Source organism: Drosophila takahashii, chromosome 3L (genome assembly GCF_030179915.1).
Source record: "Drosophila takahashii strain IR98-3 E-12201 chromosome 3L, DtakHiC1v2, whole genome shotgun sequence".
NCBI lineage: Eukaryota > Metazoa > Arthropoda > Insecta > Diptera > Drosophilidae > Drosophila > Drosophila takahashii.
In genome coordinates this window covers 3787030-3803894 of record NC_091680.1, presented here as the reverse complement: position 1 = coordinate 3803894, position 16865 = coordinate 3787030, and the positions used below count along the sequence as shown (strand labels likewise).

Below are 16865 nucleotides of genomic sequence, written 5' to 3'. Positions count from 1 at the left end.
CAAACAAGAGTGGGCCAATATTTATCGGTGTTTAACCAATAAAGTTCTAAGAATAGTTATCTTGTAAAGTTGAACCACCCATAACAATAAAAAATGTAATGAATAAATATAATTTGCAATAAATATAAACCATATAATAATATTGTTTGAATATGCAAAACAAATATGGAATTAAGCTTTTACTATAAAAGAAGGCATATTTAAATTAGAAGAATGAACCGCCTTAAAAATCTAAAATAAAAACCGAAATTGGTTTTAAGATTAAATAACAAAATAATAAAAGTTCCCCAACAAAATATCATAAAATCAAGTCAGGAAAAGCAAATCTGCATATGATTTATTTACCAGGCTAAACTGGTAATTTACTATGCTAATCCAGTTTATCAAAAGTTTACAATTTGTTTTGTCAATAAACCCTTAACTAACTGGAGATTCCTTTTTTATTTCTTCCCTGTTTTTCCAGCAGTCACGCGCCCGCAAAAACTCCACCAAAGCAAACAAACTGAATGCAGCCGCTGCATCAGCAACATCGCCTCGTCTAAGTCCAGTGCCGGCAGCAACACTGTTGCCGCAGCAATCGCCAAATACCACAACAGCAACAGGCAACCTGCAGCAGCAACAGCAGCAGCAGCAATACCAGCAGCATCAGCAACTTTTGTCGCAGCAGCAACTCCTGTCGCAGCAGCAGCAGCAACAGCAATATCAGCAGCCGCAGCAGCAACAGCAGCACTTCCAGCAGCAACAGCACTTGCAGCAGCAGCAGCAGCACGCACAGCAGCAACATTTGCCACAGCAGCAGCATCAGATAACCGCACAAATCCAAACCATGAAGGATCAACCGCAGCAGCCCATGGTGAGTAGTCAATCGGTTTCGATTTTCCCCCCTTTAAATGCCATTGACCTTTTCGATTTGTACCCCCTTTTCCCACCCCTGCTATTCAATCAGCTTTGATTTTCATTTCATTTGCCGTTTCAAGGCAGCCCCAATTGCAAAATGCAAAATGAAAATACAAAATACAAAACACAACACAAAAACCCATAAATCCGCATGGCCACATTGCGTATACGTCACGTGGCCCCGGGCCCAATCAATTGCAGCTGTGCAAACAATCACACACTCACACTAGAGCCAGACATCATCACACATACTATATATACGTATATATAGTAGATATAGTCCCCCATTCATTCATAAAGATTTTGTCGATTTTTATCAATGATTGCTAAATGCTTTTGAAAACAAAACCACACACCACGCACACACGTGAGCCAGGTGCAGATAAATTCCAGAAACAGGAAGCCAGCTGCCTGGCAACACAACTTGACTACACTGGAAAAAATATTACATTTTAGGGGGTACACCATACTAAAATTTAATTTGCAAGACATAAAGGTCATAGAATTGTTGGAAACAAATTTTTTTTTGTAGGTTGTTATAAAAGTTTATTTTTAATTTCGTTAAAATTGTTTTCTAAAATTTAGTTCTGGTAGGGAGAAAACATAACATCGATTGGGTTTGTTTATAAAAAAGTGTTTTTTTTTATAAGTGTAATCAAAATGGTTTGTGTTTTAATTTTTACATTTTATTTGGATTTTATTGTAGCCTTCGCTCCCCTTCCATCGCTCCTCACTTTCACTTTCATAACTTTTTCTGCGGGCTTGTAAAAATGCAAATGAAAACGGGTTGAGTTTTTGGGTCTGGCCGACAGTCTGGCTTTGTTTTTTCCTGGCTTGTTTTCGCATTTTATTTTCCATTTTATTTTTTTTCATTGGGGCTTCCTGTTTATTCGGCGAACAAAAAATGTAGCATAATTTGAGGCGCGTTAATTAACAGTGGTGTTTTGTGTAAACACAACCGCCACCGCGGAAGTTGTAACTCAGGGCGAAAAGGAAATTTCTGTTTCTGGCTTCTGGGGTCTGGAGTCCGCCACCAATTAGACTGAGCCTAATTAGGGCACACAAAATATGATTTATGACTGTTGGCCAATTCAGCCCCAGCTTTGGGTACATAATTCATGTCAGTATTTTTATACCCGTTACTCGTAGAGTAAAAGGGTATACTAGATTCGTGCAAAAGTATGTAACAGCTAGAAGGAAGCGTTTCCGACCCCATAAAGTATATATATTCTTGATCAGGGTCACCAGCCGAGTCGATCTAGCCATGTCCGTCTGTCCGTCTGTCCGTCTGTCCGTCTGTCCGTCTGTCCGTCTGTCCGTCTGTCCGTCTGTCTGTCCGTCTGTCTGTCTGTATGAACGCTGAGATCTCGGAAACTACAAAAGCTAGAAGGTTGAGATTTCCCACACATATTCTTTGGCTTCCTACGCAGCGCAAGTTTATTTTAGCCGAGCGCCACGCCCCCTCTAACGCCCACAATCGCCCACTAACGATTTTAAAATGGGTCCTGCGCCCACATCTTTAAAGATTTTCGAGAAGTATAAATGCAATTTTGTTGTGTATATTTATACCTATCAAAATGTAGAAGACATTTTTCAAATCGGACCATTCATTAAAAAGTTATACGCTTTATAAATTGTCAACATATATCTATCTCCCTCGCACTCCCTTTAGCTGAGTTACGATTATTAGTCGGGACACCAACCCGACACAGCGTTCGCACTCCCTTTAGCTGAGTGACGGGTATTAGATAGTCGGGACACCAACCCGACTATAGCGTTCTTTCTTGTTTGAAATGTTTTTATGACCAAAATGTTTATTTATGAATGGTGTTTGGAAAGGAGTGGAGGAGGTAATGGCATTGAGTTCGGGTTTGGGATAGGATTGGGCTTGGGTTAAGTCGAGAGTCTAGACCTGGAATTAATGGAAGGATCAGGTGCTTAATAAGGTGGTCCAAAGGAAAGAGTTGATATGGGTATAATATATAAATTAGCTGGATAATAAATGACAATTTAACAGAAAATTATAATGTTTTCGGAAGAGGAAGTACTGAATTTTAGTAATTATATCATTACTTTTAGGACTTTTAGTTGTAACTTTTTCATATGATATTTATAATTCTCAAAGCTATATATTTAGAAAGATTAAATAAAGTAAAAAAAAAACATAATGTAGGTAGGGTTTGAACTCAGGACTCTTTGAGCATTTTGTTGAAGAACTTTTAGAACTATTTTTAGTTTTTTAAAATATAATTTTTTATAAATGTAATCAAAATGGTTTGTGTTTTAATTTTTACATTTTATTTGGATTTTATTGTTTTTATTAATTAAACTTTTCCAAAACTCTATATTAACAACAAAAATTTAAAGCAAGAATTCTTTACTCCATAATATTTTTCGGGTTTTAAATTTGATATATCTAGTCAGTCGTATTCATTCCTAAAAATAATATAATATATCCTAGAGTCTGGGTTAATCTTTTTCCTTAATAATTATAATTATTCCGGTACTAATTTAATTTTGTTTTTCTATTTTTTCAGGCACCCATGGCCTTCTACCCCACATGGCAGGCGGATCCGTCGCAGGGCTGGCAGAACCAGTTCATACAGCAGATACCACAGAACACACCGGCCATAACGTCCCTGAACTCGCTGGACTTCCAGACGCAGTCGTATGCGTATCCCTCGAACGGCTACGTGCAGTCGGGCCTGGGATTTGATCCGAATTACGGGCGATCTCCGTATGCGGCGCCAGTGCAGCGCTACGACTTTCAGAGTCAACAGCTGTCCACTGCTCCGTCGGCCATCAACCAGGTGGGATTTGCACCCACCTACGCGGGTCAGGTGTCCGCCGCCCCAGTGCCGCCGTCGCAGCAGCAGCAGCAGCAACAACAGCAGCAGCAGCAACAGCAGCAACATTTGGGAGCGGAACTGAACAAGACGATGTCGTCGGGAAACGACACGCCTGGATATCCGCGGGTGAGCAGCGTGCCGCCGCGCTCACTCAATTGTAACGGGTATTCAGGCGATTACAGCGGTTCCCCAACCAACAGCAACAACAACAACAGCAGTAGTAGCAACAACACCACCAGCAACAACACCAACAGCAATTCCACCACAGTGGTTAGTGGTGGCACCACCACGCCAGCACCACCACAACAACCACCCACTGCGGTGGCCCAGCCCGCCTCCTCGCCCATGCAGCCACCCATTCAGGCGGTGCCCCAATCGCCGACGCGCAACAGCAACATGTTGCAGCAACAGCAGCAACATCAGTCGCCCACGGGCAACGGGCTGCAGCCCTACGTTGCACCACAGCAGCAACATCTTGCCACCTCGCCACCCATGCAGGATTGGAACTGGCAGCAGCAACAGCAGCAGCAGCAGCAACAACAGCAACAGCAATCCCTGGCCGCCGAGGGTTATGCCTCCCAGGGCGAGCGACTTCATCTAAACACCCGCATCAAGTCGATGATTATGCGTAAGAGCGATCCCAAGGATCCGCCGCCGGACTTGCAGCAGCAACCTGTGCAGGTGCAACAGCAGCAGCAACAGTCGGCGGTGCAGCAGCAACAACAGACCGGTCATTTTTTATCGTATAGCCACCATCTCCGGCCCGAAGCGGCGCTGAGCGCCAACGGACCGAGCAGTGCCACGCCCACCCACCCCATGCAGCAGCAACAAGTGCAACAGCAACAACAGCAGCAGCAGCAGCAACAGCAGCAGCAACAGCAGGCTGTGGGTGGTTCAGTGGCCGCCGAGCCGATCGGAGGTGGTGGCGATCACATCTGGAAGCCACACCATGCCAACTCCTTCAAGAAACCCAGCGTGGTTAGTGGCTATCCAGGAGCAACGGCAGATGCCCAATTGCAGCTGCAGTTGCAGCAACACCAGCCAGGACAGCACACGACCATCAGCCATTCGGTGGAGCCGCCATCGGCGGTGGTGGTGCCACCACAACAGCAGCAACAGCAACAACATCCTCTACCTGTGCCTCCAGCTCAGCCCAAGAAATCGAGGAGTCGCAGCAAAGCCAGCAGAGCAGCGGCAGCAGCAGCAGCAGCAGCGGAAGCAGCGGCGGAGATCGATAGAGATCGCAACTCCACGGATCCAGGAGGTGGTGGTCTGAAGCCTTTATCTGCTCACTATCCCCCGCATCCGCATGGAGGACCAGGACCAGGAGGACCTCCCGGCCAGGATTACCATTCGCAGTATATCAAAACGGAACCCGGTCTTCTGGGACCCCCGCAACCCAATAAAATGGAGGGTTACGAGCGAAACTACCAAAACTTCATACAATATGCGGACTTCTGTCAAAATGATGGTCAGGGGCAGCCGGTGCAGCAGCATCATGGTCATGGTCAGCAGGATTACGCCGGCTATCATCACAATTCCGCTTATTATGGAGCGGGCGCCAGTAGTTTTCAACAGAATTTCCAACAGAATTTCGTACCGGGATACCAGCACTCGACTTATGGAGGAAGAGGTAAACCACCAGGTAGTCAACCCACCCATCAGATCCACGGACATGGTCAGAGTTTAATGGAGCTGGACAGAAAACCCGATACGAATAGCATTATACCACTGCCCACGAACTATGAGAAGGATATACCCGCCTATCCAATTCCGCCACATCGATATGCGTTGGGTCACGGGGCGCCACCCCATCTAAGTCACCACGGGATGCTGGAACCGAAGATCGAGGACATGGGAATGCTGGGACATGGCGGGGGCTACGCCTATCTGGGCAGCGAGGGAAAACCCCTGAATAATGGATTCTCCTGCTGTCGACAGGGTGGCACAAGGCCGCCCACCGCCGAGCATCTAAAAGACGGAACCTGCCTGGGATTGGGTATTCAACCGAAGGAGGAACTCATCGACGAGGATGAGCTGATCGATGCCCATGGAAATGGTCTGAAACCCATAGGTGGAGTGGGCAAGGCAAAGGGAAAACAGAAACCAGATGAAATACCCGAGATCGTGGTGAAGCACGAGAAGATCAACCCGCTGTTCGATACCACGGATCGTTTGGAGAAGGGCAACAAGACCGAGATTCCCGAGTGCGAGTGCTTCCAGTCAGACAAGAATCCTCCGGAACCGGGCACTTACTACACGCATCTAGGTGAGTTGATCCTAAAAACTAACTAACTAATATTTAAATAAATAAATCATAGTAAATATAGTAAATCATCATACAGTAAAGGAAAAATTTAAAATAATAATAAAAAATTCTGCTGCCAAAACGGCTTGACATAAGCATTTAAAAAAAAAACCGAAATTAGAAAAGAATCTTTCACAATCTTTAACAATTGTAAAGCATTTAGAATGATGGTTTTGAATTTAAAAGAATTTTTAATTTGCTTTCCAATATAAAATCTTCTAATTATATTTAAACAAACTAATTTATATCCATTATCCATTCGCTAAAAACTAAAGACTGACCTTATTTATTAACTAATGAAATCACCTTAATAAAATTCCTTTAATTTTTAGGCACGGCCTCTTCTCTAATGGACTTACGAAGAGAATTCGAGGAGCGTTGCAACCTCACGGGTCGCCAGTTGAGGATCGAAAAGATCGTCTACACGGGCAAGGAGGGCAAGACCTCGCAAGGATGTCCGGTGGCCAAGTGGGTAATCCGAAGAGCTGATCTCGAAGAGAAGATTCTGGTGGTGGTCAAGAAACGACCGGGACACAGGTGAGCTTTTGTTAATATAATTTATTTTATTTATGGTTCTTAATATTATTTTTTTGTATTTTACAGATGCATAGCTGCTTATATTGTGGTCTGCATGGTGGCCTGGGACGGAATGCCTCGCTTGGAGGCGGACAATGCCTACAAGAATCTGATCCCGAAGCTCAACAAATACGGCCTGCCCACCACGCGAAGATGTGCCACCAATGAGAATCGCACATGTGCCTGTCAAGGTATTTATAAAATATATAAGATATTTTTAAACATTTAATGAATATTTTTTATAATTTTTTTCCAGGACTCGATCCGGAATCGTCGGGTGCCTCGTACTCCTTCGGCTGCTCCTGGTCGATGTACTATAACGGCTGCAAGTACGCCCGCTCCAAGACGGTGCGAAAGTTCCGGTTGTCGGTGAAGAGCGAGGAGGCGGCCATCGAGGATCACATGAACCTGATCGCCACCCTGTTGGCGCCGGTCTTCAAGCAGGTGTGTCCGCGTTCCTACGACAATCAGACGAAGTACGAGCACGAGGCCAGCGATTGTCGCCTGGGTCTGGAGCCCGGGAAACCCTTCTCCGGAGTCACCGCCTGCCTGGACTTTTGCGCCCACTCGCACCGGGATCTCCACAACATGCAGGATGGCTGCACGGTGCATGTGGCTCTGCTGAAGCCCGGCAATCGCGATACCCGCCTACCAGACGACGAGCAGTTCCACGTCCTGCCGCTCTACACGATGGACGGCACGGACGAGTTCGAGAGCGTCGAGGGTCAGAGGGACAAGCACCGCACCGGGGCGGTGCAAATGCTGGACAAGTGAGTGTACCGTTGAGTTTTGAGCAGCAGCTCCCAGGCACTTGGAATGGAAATCGAACTTAAAATGGGGGAAATTAAAAAAATATTTATAATTCTTCAAGATTTTATTGTTATAAAAAGAAAACAAAATAATAGGAAAACAAACAAGTCGTTTTTTGTCGCACTTAGCGGATGACTACTGTACCTACTCAAACGTAGATTGCAATTTTAAATTATTCCCTTATTTCGGTTTTTTGTTTTAGATTTTTAAGTCAAACCGTTTTGGCTGCAGTTTCAACTTGCCGTTTTTAAATAGCCTTGTTTTATAGTATTACAGAGCTTTTATTATTGACAATATCCATCATTTTAGCTCGATTTTGGTTCCGAGTGTATTTTATACCGAACTATGCTAATACATACCCTATAATCCCATAGATTCCCCTGCGAAGTACGCGTTCGATCCACACCTTTGATACCCTGCAGAAGACATGGCAAAAAGCGAAAGGACGGCGACGAAACGGCGCCACCGGATGGCGATCAAGATGCCGTGGGCGATGCGAATAGCCAGAGCAGCTCCTCCAACGGAGCCCAATCGCAGGCCAACAACCAGCAGAGTAGTCCACCCTCTTTAGGAGCACCGCACATCAAGAAGGAGAATGGATCAGGAGGAGTGGCGGCCAATGGAGCGACAACCGCAGGCAAATCAAAGGGCAAAGGGAAGTCGAATCAGTCCAATAACTCCAGTGCTTCCACGCCGGGATCAGCGCCTCCCTCAACGCCCTCGCCCAGGTGTCAAACTCCAGTTACGAATAATCCCAGTCCCGCGGGCAGTGCTTTCAGTACGCCACCCGTACATGGTTCCAATCCCAGCCAGAATTCCCAGAGTAATGGCAATCCAACGGGTCAGCAGCAGCAGCAACAACAACAGCAGCAGCAACCCGGTGGCCAACTGATGAGCTCCAATTCCAGCCTCATGAACATGGCCACCATGATAGACACCTTTACGGATGCCCAGCTCCAATCGAATCAGATCTCAAGCACGGTCCTGGATTCCCCGTACTCCTATGACTATCAAACGGGTTCTTATATTGATTCGAGGAACTACTATGGCCAGTGGCCAACGCCGCATGCGCCCATGGGTGCCATGCAGGTGGGAGGAGGAGCACCTGGAGGAGCGGGAGCACCAGGAGGCGTTCCTGGAGCAGTTCCTCCCCTAACGCCCACCACGCCCTCAGCTCAGCAATTGGGTGTCCCTCCTCCAGTGACTTCTGTTCCCGGAGGAACCTCTACTGGAACCGGTCCCTCACCTCTGCCACCCACAGCTCCTCCCTCTGCGATTACACCCAACACCCAGCTAGAACCGAGCAATGGTTATGGCAGCGGATCGTATCAAACTTTGGTCAGCAATCCAGGATTACAACCCTCAAATCCCACGGAAGTGCAGCAGCAACATCAGCAGAGTCAACAGCAACAGCAGGCGGCGGGCTTAACGGGAGGTTCCGTGCTACCCAGTAATCTGCCTGTAGGAGCTCCCGTTGACCACCTGGTCAAGAGTCGCCTGATCAGCGAGGAGAATCCCGATTCGACGACCCTAGTGAATCACCATCATCATCACAATCTGGCGGCGGAATCGAAACTCACCGCCTTGACGGCCATGCAACCGATGACACAGCTAGCTCCGCTGACCACCGCCTCGCATCATCCGCATCCACATCCGCAGGAGGGATTCGTGAAACCGAAGCCGCCGCCCAGTGATTATACGGCCCAGTACACGGCTCAGTATCCGAATAACTACCAGATGTACCCGCCTCCTCCACCGCCTCCCCATTCCGCCTACTCCGCCTACGATGCGTATCAGAATATGAACTACAACTATGGTTACCATCATCAGGCGTACTCTCCCTATGGCATGTATCCCCAGCAGACGCCTCCTCCAACGCCACCGCCTCCTTCACCCAATTGGAATATGTACGGTCATCATCAGGGGGGTTCTGTTAATTCCGGCTATGGTGGCAACCCGGGAAATCCTGCTGCCGGTTCCCTGATAACCACCCATGGCGGTGGCGTAACCCCAGCGGGTGTGGGCCTCCAGAAACCCATAGTTCCCATGCCTGGACCACTGCATCATCAGCAGGTGCAACAGGTGCAGCTGCAACAGCAGCAGCAACAACAGCAGCAGGAGGCGCCACAAACGATATTGCCCGAACTGAGCAACTCGGAGACCATAGCCACCCCTACCCCTACTCAGGAATCCCCCAGCAATGATGGAGGATCGGGAAACCAAGGTGGAGGAAATCAGACACCCACGGATGTGGCGCCACCACCTCCTCCAGCTGCCTCGCCGGGAAGCACCAACTCGAGCAAAATCGAACCCATTGGCGAGGTGGCCGAGATCAATGAGAACATCGAGGCCTTTGCCGATCCCCAAATGGGTGGAGTGGCCATTGCCCTGAATCATGGCAGCGTCTTGATTGAGTGTGCCAAGCATGAGATGCATGCCACGACGGCGGTGCGAAGGCCAGATCGTCATCATCCCACGCGAATGACCCTGATCTTCTACCAGCATCGCAATCTCAATCGATGTCGCCACGGGATCGACGAGTGGGAGGAGAAGATGCGGGTGAAGAAGATCAACACGGATCTGGATAACAAAGCCAAAGAGGAGCGCGAGCGGCTGATCAAGAAGGCGGCTGGCGAGGATCTGGATGAGCTGGACGAGGATGCAATGATGGATGAGCCGCCGGCGGTCATTAAAAAGGAGGCCAACGGTGGGCAGCTGAAAAACGGAGCCAGTGGCAGTAAGAAAAAGAAGAGTAGCAGCAGTGAGACGAAGAAGAACCAATCAAGCGAGCAGTCAAAAAACGAGAAGGTTGCCCTCCACGCACCATCAACCACACTGACGACCACGTCGTGGACGACCCTGTTCCCCATGCATCCGTGCGTGGTTTCGGGGAAATATCCGGAGGGCAATAGCAGTCCAACTTCGTCCACGAACAACGCCGCTACCAACGGTGGGCAGCAGCAGCTAGCTCCGCCTCTTCCTCCCCCTGGCAGTGGATTAATCCACCCACCACCCACTGGCACCGCAGCTCCAGTGCCGCCCACTCCGCAGCAGCAGCAGCAGCAGCAGACCTGAATCTCTTCAGGCTGAGGGGCTACTACTGGTAACCAGAAGTATCCCTAATCTTAAGCACATCCACACAAATCAACCCTGTTCGGGATTTCAAAAAACGTTGATTTTGAAAATATTTAAAAAAGGGTTTTGGGAAAAAGAAATGATAAATTAAAAAGGATTTTGAGATTTTCCAACACCATTTTTCTAAAGTTTCAAAAGTTTTTTTTCCAAAAGCTAGATTTAAAACCAAAAAATTTGAAAAACAAATTTCAAAATGAAGCGATGTTTCGAAATTTATAGTTTTTTAAAATCTTTAACCCAAACCCTTTAAATATTTCACACAAAACGCCAAAAACACACAAATCGAATTCAAATCAAAGAACAGGGTTGTATGACTGAAAATTCACTCAAAGCTGAGAAAAGAAAATCGGAGAAAGAAGAATTATTTTTGTAAATGCGTTTGATTTCGTGTGCCATAGGAGAGGAGAGTACGAAAGGTCCCCAAATAAGGAGTTGCAGTTAAAGAAAAACCAAGTACAGTTGACGCTGCCAGGCCAGAGTTGTCACCATTCCACAAAAAACAGAAAAATCACCCAGATACATCACACACACTTTTCACTCAGCAAAAAATCACACAAAAATAAAAAAAGTTTCTATACTGATCAAATGCAGTTAGTTTAAAATCAACTATTAACTTTAGTTTCTTAAGAGCCAGCAACAAAACGATTTCTGTTAAATGAGTTATTTTTTAAAGACAAGCAAAATGCAGACTACAGAACAACCACAAAAAACGAATACTACTAAACAAAACAAAAAACTAAAAGAAAAAAGTCATATTAAGAGTTAGTGGAAGTTACAAAAAAGAAAGATCATTGCCAAAAGTACAAATAAACCATTTTTTAACAAGCAAACTAGAAAAACGTAAAGAATTTCGCAAGACAACAAAAGAAAATAGTTGGTAACAGAGGAAAAAAGCAGTTTTTACAAGAGAACTACACTACACAACAAGAGTTTTAAATTTAGTTAAATACCCAATTTTTCCAACAATTTGACTATCCTTTGGGATTGACTCCGAAAATTGAGTGGCAGTGCCAAACGAATTTAAATTGTACGAAAGGAACAAATGGGGAATTTCTCTCATTTACACTGAAAGAAATTCCCCATATGCTCAGCTGATTTACCGTTAGACCAGACCACAAGCAAAAACAGTTGAAAATGGTGCGAGCAGGACAACTAGAACTACAACTAGAGAAGAATTGAATATTTTTGCGCAAGTGAGAAAGAGACAAACAGAGCGGCACACGCTCGGTGAGAAAGAGACGAACAGAAGGGAAATGTAAGGCAGCAAGACATTTTTTAAACTTTAATCATAATTTAAAATAAGTTTAAGCAACACACACACGAAAATACACATGCAACACAAAAACGAAAGTTAAATATATATTTATTTATGCGCAAATCGACGGCAAATAAGGGGTTAATTCTAGTTATTATTATTTCTGCAAGATTTAGTTTGAAAAACCCAAAAAGACTCGAAACCAATCAAGTATTAAGCACTAAACAACCAACAACTAATACTAAACTTATTTGCCTAACCATTTGTAATTGTTGTATAAAACTCAATTAATAATTTGCATCCATCCAAAAGGTAAAATATTAAAAAATTAACGATTAGAATGCAAATGTGGCAGCGCAACTGAATTTCAAATCAAATTAGTCTACATATAAATATATTTTGCACAAAATAAAAACAAATGAAATGAAAGGATAAGCAAAAACGGTTATTGATAATACGATTTTTAATTTGACGAACGGACATATAGATCGTATGAAAAACTGTACGTAATGTAATGTAAATGTAAGGCAGCGAAGAAGACTTTTGAGCAACAAGAAAAAACATGTTTTGATAAATATTTAAATGTTTATATAAATATATATATATATTAATATAACTTATGATAATTGATTAACTGATTACGCAAGCCAACAACTATTATAGTTTGTAAATGCTTTTTTTATCATTTTCAAATAAAAGCAAATCCTTTGCCATCATTAAGTTACACAAAAAAAAAACTAAAAACCCCAAAACCGACTTTTCAGTTTCGCGGGGCGCTCGGCGTGCACCTTATACATATATTAACTATACGTATTGGCATATGATAAAGCAGAAACAAAAACCAATTAACACTGAGCAGCAGCATAAGTAATAAGCGGAAATCAGAAATTAGAAATCAGAAATCAGAAAAGAGAACAAAGATAACGCACCTGATTTGCGCGACTTTCAGGTGCGCGAAATCAGCGAGAGATACGATATTGCGATGATACATACATATTGTAAGACGATACACACAAAACCGAGAACGTATATACAGATTGTGAAGCACGAAGGTCGATGGATGAGAATAAAAACAAAAAACATAAATTATATTTATTTAAAGTACGCGCATGGAAAGCAAACAGATATTAATATTAAATAAAACGAAAACAAAGTTAAAATCGCTATTTTGTATTTTTATTTTACGGTTTAAGAGGGGGTTTTTATCCTTAGGATCATATATCGTATTTAAAGCTGATCAAGGTATGTATAAAAAGAACGATTTTTCATGTCAGCCACAGCCAAAGGTGAAAATGAATTTTCAGTTTTTCCAGTTTTAATTATCGGGGTTTAATCGAAAAACTTTCAAGTTACTCGAATATCAGTTTTCTTTAAAGAGAACTTACCTATCCATGAGCAGTTTTAGGGTGCTGCGTCTAAGGATAAGCAGCATAAAAATTAGAATTCCAAAACTTTGTTTTAAGTACAATACACAATTATAGAACTGGTGAAAGAAATCGTACTTTCTCAAAAAATAAGCGATGTGCACAATCCAAATCGCGCCCATGATAACAGAGAGCCGCAAAAACATAAGATAACTAAAAAAGAAATATGGAATGTAAATTATGCCGGCTTAAAAAATTGTGAAAAGGAATACTTCTTACGTCTTAATGTCAAAATTAATGCATTTTATTGTTCTCTTCTCATCTGCTTTAAACTTTCTCTGTTCGCTCTTAACTTTCCTAATGTGAATAACCGTTAGAGTAAACATGATCGCGTTAAACATGTTTAGAGTCATTACTGGTCCGTAATAGTATATCCATTCAGAATATCCATGGTCCTGATCTGAGGAAGAAAAATTAAATATATGGTAAGGGCTAAGAAAAATTTGTATTTAATTCAAACCTTCCACCCAGCATTTCGAATAGCCAATTGATGGAATCCAGTTCCATTTATGGAGATCCCCATCCCAAGCTTCATTCATTACAATAACAACTCCTGTTGGAATTGCAGCCATGAACCAAGCAAAGGCAAAGTATTTGAGAAACTGATAACAAGGTTCCTCACAACTCATAGACGTCAAAAATTTCCACAAATGAAAGCTGATGACAGACAACCAGAGAAAGTATGCCATTTTGAATAAGTATCTGATGTAACCTGACAAAAGTATTATTATTAAGATCCAATCCGAATTTAATTAAACATCTTACCTGCTAATTGGCAAATATGGTTTAATAAATCAAATATATCCAGTATGTTAATAACATTGTCCGTGAGCATGCAGAATAAGGTACAAATGAGACACTTGCCCAGGAAATTCCGAAGCTTCTTAACGTAAAGATACACTAACAATGTGAGTATGTAACATACTATGGATATCACCTTGACTGAAAGTACGGAAAAAAGAGAAATGAAGGTAACAGCGGAAGTCCTCAATTTATACTAGTGGTGGCCAGCAGATGCAGCGAGCATGGCCCATGGGATAGGCAGTTTCTCTGCCGCTGCGCTGCTATCGTTTCGACGCACACGTACGCTGTAAAACTGCTTCTGCTGGCCACCACTGATTTATACATTTCATTACGCTCAATGCCCCTTGGCAGCAAATATTCCGTGCACATGTGTTTTACAACCCAAATGGAATTGGGAAAATCCGAGTTAAACTGCGGATAGAGGCAGTACTCGTCCTTGTAAAGTTTCTGGTCGCCGTTAAAGAGTAAGGTTCTATTCTAAGGAGCTTTTATTAGAAACGTCTTTACTGTTTTCAGATTGCTGGGCAAACCTTTAGTATCCGGTACTCATCTTTCTCCAGTCTAAACACCTCGTCACAGAAATGGAACTGATCCCTTAGCACGAGAAACTCGGTTAAATTTGACAGTGGCTTCAAGTCAAATGCGTCACTTGAAGTTAGATTAGGCATCGATAAACTAATCTTATCATTAAAGCCATCGTTGCACTTTCCATGTGCCAACATATTTTTTTTGGGGCAGCAGATTCGAACACAGGGCATCAGTTCACAGACACAGGCTCTTAAGTGGGGTTTCACAGGCTCTGCAGATCCGTCTACTAACTTTTTATATTTATACTCCGCAATGAGGTTAGAAGGAATTTCGAGGCCTTGATATACGTAAGTATCGTTGACTCTTTTCAAATCCGAAATATCAACGGTATCTAAATAGTCGCAGTTCGGAATATCAGCAGTTGAATTCCCGACAATAAGAATTGCACTTGTAACGAACAATTTAAAATGCAGATGCATTTTTTATGAAGTGACTTTCACCACGAAACACTTTCAATCGACTGAGGGTTTGCCTGGAAAACTGAGCCCTGTATTCTTAGTCCCCAAAAATTAATCTCAATCTCAACCAGTGAGTTTTCAAAGGGGCTTTGATAACAAGTAAATCTTATGGAATTTATTAAAAACTCTCTTGGGACCCAAGATCAACCAGCTGATATGCCGCATACGCCAATAATTCCCTTTCAATTTTACAGTAAACTATTTATATAAGCAATATTCAACAATATAAAATACGAAAAAAAGCAACTATGTCAATGGTTGCCCAAATTTTTTGTATATAAAGGGTTTACTGTATTATTTTATAATCAGGAGTTAATTGCAAAAAACTACAAAATCGCAAGTGCGTAAAAATGTCAAATTTAATAAAAATAAACTAGAATTTAAAGATAAAAGAAAATAACTAAACTTTTGCAAGCCGAAGCTTGTACACCCTTGCAGTTAAATTACTTACTTACCGTTTAATTAACCTTATTTAAGAGCTGATCACATTGAAAGTGATGATCAGTACTGGTCCATGTGGGTATATCCATATGGTATATCTGTGGACAAAGAGAAGCATCTACATAGTAAAAGCTCAGATAAATGTATATTTAATGTAAACCTTTGATTGCAGAACCATCTAAGGGCATCCGATTCCATTTACGATGGTACTTTTCCCAAGCAAAATGCATTTTATAAATGACTCCTAAAACAGCAAAATTAGCATCGTTGTTACGTATTACAAAAAGTATTTATTTCAAGTACTATTTATTTATAAGCACTTCTTTTTCTATATATAAGAACCATTTAAATGTAAATGTCCTTATTTCTATAAAAGCTCCTTCACCCTTTATATGAATATTGCTTTAAAAGAAGGTTCAGATAATAAGGAATGGTACGTGGTATGGAATGGTATGGTATGTGCAAATTAATTTAGATAGACAAAAATATGAAATACAAAAAACATTTGCAAGTATTTCGAGCTTTATTCAAATAATTTACAATGTTTTTGAAATTTTTATAAATGGAACAATTATTATCTGTTTCTCAAGGGCAAAAATAACACCGTCTGGATACTATTTTGTTTATCTTCCCCGAATTCTGCTGGATCAGGGAACTGGTTATTGGAAAATATATCTGAGAGCATAGCGAACTTACCTCTCCATGAGCAGCCTAAGGGTGCTGCGCTTAAGGATAAGCAGGATAAAAACGATAATTCCAAAACCGTTTTCAATATACATAAAAAAAATATAGACCTGCTCAATAAAGGTGTACTTTCGCAACAAATATAAAAAATCCAAGATCCAAATCGTGCCCATGATAACAGAGATCCGCAAAAACATTAGATAACTAAGAAGGAAATTTGAAATGTATATTAGACTGCTTACAAAATTATGAAAAGGATAAGTTCTTACGTCTCAGTGTCAAAACTGAAGCATTGTATAGTCCTCTCTTCATCTCGTTTAAACTTTCTCAGTTCGCTCTTAACTTTCCAAATGTGAATGACCGTCAGAGTAAACATGATTATATTAGAAAGGGATAAAATCAGTATTGGGCCCTCTAAGTATATCCAATAAGAGAGCCCCCAAGCTGTAGACGAAAGGAAATATGTGGTAAAGGCATAGATACATTTTTCTTTAATTCAAACCTTCCAGTCTGCATCCAGAATAGCCAAGTAAGGGCAACCAGTTCCATTTATGGAGACCCTCCTCCCAAATTAGATTCATTACATAAATAGCTCCTGTTGGAATCGCAGCCATGCCCCAAGCAAAGGCATTGTAG

At 42.6% G+C, this 16865-nt stretch overlaps 1 protein-coding gene across 4 annotated transcripts in view; it reads left to right on the top strand.

Annotated features, from left to right (window-relative positions):
* Tet (Ten-Eleven Translocation (TET) family protein) overlaps positions 1–12990 on the top strand; it is a 113854-nt gene extending 100864 nt beyond the window's left edge. For 2 of the 4 annotated variants that reach the window (XM_044394519.2, XM_044394517.2), the window contains 6 exons: positions 464–853; positions 3435–6015; positions 6387–6591; positions 6658–6821; positions 6887–7400; positions 7815–12990. In XM_044394519.2, coding sequence (XP_044250454.1) covers positions 464–853; positions 3435–6015; positions 6387–6591; positions 6658–6821; positions 6887–7400; positions 7815–10515 — 6555 coding nt within the window. In that variant the 3' untranslated portion in view covers positions 10516–12990. The remainder of the gene's footprint in view (positions 1–463; positions 854–3434; positions 6016–6386; positions 6592–6657; positions 6822–6886; positions 7401–7814) is intronic. The other 2 variants (XM_044394520.2, XM_044394518.2) reach the window with 1 other exon arrangement.
* Positions 12991–16865: the final 3875 nt, after the last annotated feature.